This window comes from Erithacus rubecula (genome assembly GCF_903797595.1).
Source record: "Erithacus rubecula genome assembly, chromosome: 13".
NCBI lineage: Eukaryota > Metazoa > Chordata > Aves > Passeriformes > Muscicapidae > Erithacus > Erithacus rubecula.
Window position 1 is genome coordinate 10959190 of NC_136665.1, and position 7977 is coordinate 10967166.

Consider the following 7977-nt stretch of genomic DNA (forward strand, 5'->3'; position numbering starts at 1 on the left):
TTCTAAAAGGTATTTTCTTTTTCTGAGTTTCAAATATGAGGATGCAGATGAAAGAGAATCTATCCCTGTTACATTTTAATCTCTCTTTGGTCATGTATTTGCCCCTTTCCCCTCAGAAAGTGATGCATGGGATCAGAGTGCTCTTTTGGTCTCTTATCTGTGAGCTCATGAAGAAAAGTAGTTTGATCAGAAACAATGATGGGCAAACTTCAAAAGCTTTGGAGATCATGTTTGGTTCAAATAAGCATCCAGAAAGGCTGGTCTCTGATCCAAGCTATCTAAACACCTTGGGTGTCCAACATTTAACTGAAAATCTCTGTAAAAGCAGGCTTTAGCCACGAGAATTTTATTTTTGCCCTCTTCCAGATGAATTAGTGATGTATTACCATTTCAGTCTGCTACAAGTAAAAGTCAGGGCATGTTGCTTTTTTAAATACAAAAGAGAGTTGAAATATGAAGGCCTGGAGTTTAGCTCAGTTCTCATTTTGATCAAACTTGTCAGAACAGCAGAGCTCAGTGGGTTTGTTTACTGCTTGTATTTTACTTCTGCAGAGCAGTTGGCATGAGGCTTGACCATCCCAGCCAGGTTCTGCCCTGATGGAGAGGAGTCAACTGTGCTGGCTTGCACCTCTCTGTGTGTGCCTCCCTGATGCTGTCACATCAGGAATGCACCAGTGGTACAGTGGGATTATGACAATTTATTGTCTGTGCAGGAAGAGATGCCCACAGGTGCTGTAACTATCTGTTCTCCTGCCAAATTACCTTGAGTTGCTATGCTGGTGTCAAACTGGCAACAGCATTTGAAAAATTCAGAGGTTTTTCTTCCTATTTGTTCATCTTCAGCTACATGTAAAATACATGTAGTAAGTTTAGAGTCCTTCTCATTCTGCTTGCCTTCCTTGAAAAAATCTGCTCATGTATTTGTTAAAAAAATTCATCAGCTTCTTTAAACACATACAGTACTGCACTGTGTGATGTTTAGCACTTTAGAAAGGAATTGAAGGAAATTTGTGCACTCTTTGGAGGCAGAAATTGAAAATATGTTTCAAGTCATCGGAACCACCTGTATAAGCCACATCTACCCCAGAGGAAACAGTAGTTTTGTGTTTACAGGAAAGGCAATGTAGGCAATAGCTATAAATCTTTACCTTGTTCTTGCTAGTGAAACTTTCTGCAAAACACTTTTAAAGTGAATCACCTTCAAGTCCCTTTAAAAATAAACATACAGAGGAGGCTTCCTGGTATCACTTCAAAACCCTGTGTGGTCATCATTTGTGTAGTAGGGAAGAACTGACTTTCATGCACAGATGTTCACAGTTGTACTTGTTTTTCTTTGTCTAACAAATTAAAAAGAAAGAAGAATTGCAAATGTAGGCTGAAATGCAATGTTTACTAGCTCTGACTTTAAACTGCTGAGCATGAGGAAGAGGGTACAGGTTTATCAGCCTTGCAAAAATGTCACTTTACCAGCTGACCCCACGGCACATAGTTTGAATTGCCTCTTGCTGCGTGTCCCTAGCCTGTGCCTGCCAGCCCGTGGGTTCAGCCAATGCCACGTTCAGCAGCAGCTGGAGGTGCCACCCCCGGACAGGATTCTGCTACTGCAAGCCAGGAGTGGCAGGTCCCAGGTGTGACAGGTGCCTGGTGGGCTACTGGGGCTTTGGAGAGCAGGGCTGCCAGCCCTGTGACTGCGCCAGAGGCTGCGACCAGAGCACTGGGACCTGCTTCAACAGGTAAGAGACCTGCCTGCCTCAGGGTGATGGGCTCTGGGAATGACACAGAGACAACAAACACTGCTGCACAATCAGCTGCACAGTCACTTGAAAAGGCGGCTGTAAATCATGAAAGGTTTCTTGGGTTACATTCACACCTTTAAGTGCACTGCATTATCCAAGGCAGTCTTCAACAGATGAATCTTTGCAGTAATAATAGGCATTTCCACAACCATATGGAAATATGTGTAGGGTCTTTAAACATATCTTTGCTTTGGAAATAGATGGAAGAGTCTGGAGAGCCTGCCTCTCATCTGTGCCCAGGGTAAAATGAATGGTAGGCTCCCTCTTGTTTCTAGAGGGTCAGGCATCTGCACCCCAAACATGTATTAATCAGCATAGAAATCCTGTGATTTGCTGAGCAACTGCAGTTCTACAGGTCCTGCAGCTGTCCTCAAGTCCCAGTGACATCACAAGTGGTCACTAAGTTACATAATTCCCTAAAAACAAACAAACATAAGCAAAAATGGCCCAATTTATAGGTACTTTAAAAAATGCTAAGTCAGCAGTGGGAGGCCTAAATAAAATCCTAGACTTCTGATCTCTTTAGCTGGCATGAAGTCTTGCTCATATCTGCACTCCCAATCTGAAGAAAGCAAGCTCATCAGTGTGGGTGCAGGCAAAGCCAGCTGTTTGTTTGTTTGTTTGTTTGTCTGCCATCCCCGTGGTGCCCTAACACAGGGCTGTGGTTTGTGTCCCCAGCTATGACACTGAGCCCTTCTTTAACATCCCCATTGGGGGGCGGATCCCTGACCTCGCCCAAGCACCCACCAACGAGAGCGAAGAGGAGTGGAGATGGAACGACCACGAGCAGGGATTTTCTGCACTGAGGCACCCAGGTACAGCCCAGAGTCTGGAACACTCAGCTGCCAGCTCTTTCAACCCTCCACCCTGACTGCCCCACTCATACACTGCAGTATTTAAATACTTCTCACTTTTGCCTGCCCTGTAAAAATCAGCATTTACCACCACTGGTGGCTTGGCAGAGGTAACAGTGCCACTTGGTGCATAGCTTGACTTTTCTAAGGTGAATATTGCCTTAATACCAGGAAGGATCAGCATTTCTTAGGTTATGGGATCAAACAAAGGTCTCATTACTTACATGATTTACAGCTGGATCTGATTCTTACAAATCTCTTCATTAGGATCAGTTTATTAACTGTACAATAGACCTCATGTGGGCTGCATTTTACTTGACAGTGCTGATCAGATTTCAGAGTAATTATTTTATCGTATAACAAGAAACACATTTGCAAATAACTGAGCTCACTCTCCAAATTATTCTTAAGGTCCATATAGATTATAGGAACTATAGATATCTAACTTTGTAAATTATGATTGTTTGCTCTTCTTTTCTCTCTCATGCTCTGGCTCTTCTCCAACCTTTTGTGTTCTGGGGTTTCCCTGCTAGAAAAGTGTGTGTGCAAAGAAAAGGTGCTCGGAAGCGTCAGCGACTTCTGCCAAATGAAATATGCCTATGGTAAGTGGGCAACATGCCCCCAAGCTATGATCATTTCACCATGTTCCCACTGTGCATATTGCTAGCTGATAGCTATGGAAAATGACAGGATTGGTTAAGTCCTGAAAGGTAGGATTTCTTCTGCCTTTTTTGACTAGTGACATGTCCAACTTCTGATCAGAACTTAAAAGCACTTTTCCTACAAAGTTCTGTGGTGTCTCCTTCCCACCCAGTTCACTTCTCTCCTTACAGCAGGAGGGGTGCTAGAATAATACTCGGTGGAATGATTGGCATTCACATAAAGAAAAAATTACAAAAAACTTCACATCTGAAATGACATTGCTTTGGCAGTCATTATGCAGGTTTCAGTAGCCATGCTCATTTACCAAGAATGTATTTAAAATTGTTGTTTATGAACACCAGGTTCATGCAATCAATGAAGCAAGAAAGGAAAGCTCTGGGTTCCAGAAGTTTGATGTGCTTCTGCCAGGAGACAACAAAGTCTGCTTGAGGGGCTGATCTACATGAGCCTGTCTTGCCAAAAAGTTATGGGATCCCACTAAAAGGAACAGAAATTTACCATGGCAAGCAGGTGTGGGACCATAAAACAAAAGTAGTTCTGGTTTGTTGTGCAATCATGGAATTTTAGTCATGTGATACACCTAATGGGAAACTTCCTGACTTCCTTCCTGTAGACAGTCCCTTCTCACAGGACAGAATTTTTGATAGGCCAGTGTTGTAGCAAAACACTGAAGTTTTCAGAGTGGAAATATAAAGTATAGAATCAGTGCACTGGAAATCAAACTGGTAGCCACTGGTTGAGGATTTTCACAGTTCCTTTTGTATACATAAAATTGCTTTCCTACAATTTCCAAGCGTTTGACATCAGCCCATTAAAAATACTGAGTAAATTACATGGTGAAAGGATGAGTTTAAATGGATTTTTCTTTTTAAGTAGTTTTCTTCCCCAGATTTATTTAAAAAAAAAAAAAACATCAGTGGACAAGCACTGTACTTTCTATACAACTGCACTTTGGGATTTTTTTTTTTTTGTCTTCTTTCAAGGTGTTAAAATTCTACCTTTTAGCAGCATTAACCAAAATTCATTTAGAAATTCATTGTTGGTCTCTATTTGGATATGTTTTCTGGCAGTAATAAAAGCAAGAATCCTATCTGCTCATGACAAAGGGACCCATGCAGAGGTTGTTGTGAAAGTGAAGAAGGTCCTGAAATCAGGCAAAGTGAAAATTGCTCGGAGCAACAGAAGCATTTACCCAGAATCCTGGACCAACAGGGGCTGTACATGTCCCATTCTCAATCCTGGTAAGGACAAAATACCAGGGGTTTTGCTTCCTCTGTAAACAGTGCTTAGGAATATCAGCTGGGATCAGCCTTTCTGGGGCAGCATCCTTTGATTCATCCCCAGAAAAGCATGTTTGCTTGCCAGCTCCCATTTCTCAAGGAGTGTGGTAAAGGCAGGAGTGGGGCAAAGGTACAAGCAGCAGCTGCCACATCCCAGCAGATCTGTGTGCAGAACTCACTGGAACAAAATCAATTTGTAGCTGTAACCCCTGAGCACAGTCCTGACAGCAGGGACTCTGTGTTCCCAGGAGCCAGCAGTGACACTACACACAGGGATGTACACAGAAGATGGCACATGCACAAGCTGGATAATATTGGTGAACATGCAGTATGCCAGATCCACATGAAAAAGAGAAATTCTGCTTTTGTTCTTTCTTATTCCATTTGCTAATTTCTTAATTTATTTTTTCTTTCTTTCTTTTGAACTAGGTACTGACTATCTTATAGCAGGCCAGGAGGACTCTAGGACTGGCAAACTCCTTGTGAACATGAACAGCCTGGTGAAACCTTGGAAGGCGTATTTGGGAAAACAAGTAACAGATATTCTTCGAACTGGATGCAAATAATTTCTGCTTCAGAAATTACAGTGCTGGACTTTGCCTTTTAGTAACACTGCAGTGAAAGGTGTAGTTAGTTCAAGCATTCCCATTCAATGTGCTCCTAGCTGAAGTGAGGAAAGCAGACTTGCTATCCTTCCTTTCATGTGCTTAGACAGGAAACTTGGGACATGACTACTTTTTTAAAAAAAATGCACAGCCTTATCATAAAAAATTACCTAGTGCATCGTATATAGATCACAAGTCAGTTCTTCACTTGAGCCTGACTCCAGCCAGAATCATTTTACAAGGCATAACTAAAGATATGGATTAGTATTTCCATACTTCAGATATGGAATATGGTCTGATATTAATATGCATAAACTGCTTTCATAACACATTCATTACTGGGTGTAATTTTCTTTATAAGTGACCACTAAAAGGCAGCAATTTCCTTCAGCTTTACAAGTGGCATAGTACTAAATAAGCATATAAGAGAGCTCAAACTGATTCACCATCAGACTGCAATTATGCCAATATAATGGGCTGCTTTCTAGAAGACAGTATTATCCCACTGCTGCCCAGAGACAAACATGTGGCTTATCTTGGGACAGTGTCCTTTTAGAATGTGCACTGCTATCATCAATGCTTAGTGCTGAGCTCTGCTGCAGGAACCACCTTGGCTCAAACTCCATTCCAAATCCAGCTCTTTGCTGCAGTACTTAGTCTGTAATACCACAGAGGTTTCACAGCAATTACCACAAATAAGCCTTATTTATAGGAAAAAGCTGAGGTGAGAGGAACTAGCAGCTGCTCTAATGTTGAAATTGTGATACTACAAAAGGTCCAAAACAGAAACAGGAGGTAAATGGATTGGCTGGAGCATGTATCAAATGAGGTGAGCTGTGGTTCTGGGAGGGCAACCTGGCTATTCCAGCTGTGCTCAAGACCACTGGCCTTTGATTGCACTTAGTGCTTTATTTCTCTTGGTCACACTTCAGGGTAAGATGCTGAAGCTCTGCTTCCTTCCCATAGTGCCTGAGGATTATTTCTCCCTCTGAAATGTACAGGAGTGGTAACATCTGCACTCCAGGTAAAATTAGTTTTGCTCTGCAAAAGCATTCTTTCTAAATCAATTTTACTCCACAGTAATCAAGAGCTAGCTACTTAAATCCTTCCTTACCACAGAATTTTGAGGAAATTGTAGTTTGAGATCTATGTCCCCTGTTCAAGGACTCACAACCAAATTAAGTTGGTTGGAGCACTCTCTCAACTAAGCAGAAATTACAATTAATCAATGTATATTCTTTCAGGGAGTTTCAGAGAAACAGCAAGCACATATGCTACTTCTGAATATTTCAATTCCATGTCTAATTTTAATGCTCCTAGGGAATAGGAGATGTTTTAATTTAGCACTGTCTGATTGGTAAGTGGGATACCTAGAAAACTCTAATACTAATACAGAATGATGGAAGTCCCAGCCTACAACTTAAGCCATGGATTTGTTTTCTTTACCACTGAGAACATAAAAATTCAGCTTTTTCCATTCTATTTACTGCTATTTTATTTGAATTTCACATTGATTGAATAGCAGAAAAATCCTCAGCTCATTTGGAAATGGATGACAGGCAGATCTTTAGGGGAAAAAGAGCTCCAATTTGTTTCCCAACAGGATATAAACAGTGTTTCCAGTGTTTCTTCCTCCTTCCTTTTTAGGAAATTTGCCTTCCTCCATTGCTTTCCCCCTTTTAATTCATTATTTATTTGTTGTTACCTAAAGTGGTATCCAACAATGTGGCATCTCCAACAAGCTATTTAATTAATGCAATAAAACACTTTTTAACCAAGGCATTTGGCAGAATTTGAAATGTCAACCTCATGAAATTAGGAGCCCAGCAACTGCTTTCTTTACTATCTCCAGAAATTGTCTCACAACAAAAAGATTAACTAGCTCTCTTTCAAATATCAGTAAAGACCTGTACATGAATTTACAGTCTGATCTCAAAGAGCCTCTCACAAGAAATAACATTCAAGTGTAGGTTTAGAATTAAACTAAGGAATGTGCTTTTCAAGAGAGGCCATTTTACCTGTAGGGGATCTTATTTAATGACAATGGGGATATTTCCTGTTGGTTTACAGTCAGCACCATATCAAAGCAAACACTTCTATTCCACTTTTTGTGCCAGATTGGTGATTTGGTGGGGAGGGTAAACATCTGCATAGTTCTCTTCTGTACATGAAAGTTATTTTTTGACACAGGCATTTATTAGCATTACTAGCTACTGCTAGTAGAAACACAACTAGGAACAAGAAAATAGATACCCTGATGTGTTCTCTTGGGCTTATGATAATGCAGTGATTAATGACCACCAAATGAAACACTGGTGTGCAAACATGATAATCAATACATCATACATTTCATATGTCTCAAAAGTATTTGATATATACACATATCTTTCCCTAAAATTGACTGCAATTTGACTTTTTATTGGTATCACTACTTCTGCTGATCAGGTATCTCTGAATTCACAGAGAAGAAAAATGGAAGAATAAAGTTTCAACTCACACAGAGCTACCCTGTGCAGTCTTTGTTCTTTCAGGTAGCCTGAAAGTAAGAATTTAAATAGAAATTGATTGCACAGATCACATTAGAATAGCTAGTGATGATGGGAAAGTTTAAATTGATATCACTATGAGACTTCAGAGAGGAAAAGAGTCATTTACTTGTGCAGAGTACATGAAATGAAAATGAGCATAAAACAGTGCAAGATGACAACTGACCTAGGAAAACCTTTTGCATATCTGTCAGAACAAGCAAGCAGGTTGTACACAGTAAATTAAAACAGCT

The 7977-nt window shown here is 40.6% G+C and overlaps 1 protein-coding gene across 1 annotated transcript in view; it reads left to right on the forward strand.

Moving 5' to 3' along the window:
• Positions 1–6763, forward strand: part of LOC306807468 (netrin-4-like) — a 43326-nt gene extending 36563 nt beyond the window's left edge. The window contains exons 6-10 of the mRNA XM_079317115.1: positions 1520–1733; positions 2475–2611; positions 3184–3252; positions 4384–4554; positions 5023–6763. Coding sequence (XP_079173241.1) covers positions 1520–1733; positions 2475–2611; positions 3184–3252; positions 4384–4554; positions 5023–5159 — 728 coding nt within the window. The 3' untranslated portion in view covers positions 5160–6763. The remainder of the gene's footprint in view (positions 1–1519; positions 1734–2474; positions 2612–3183; positions 3253–4383; positions 4555–5022) is intronic.
• The last annotated feature ends 1214 nt before the right edge of the window (positions 6764–7977 follow it).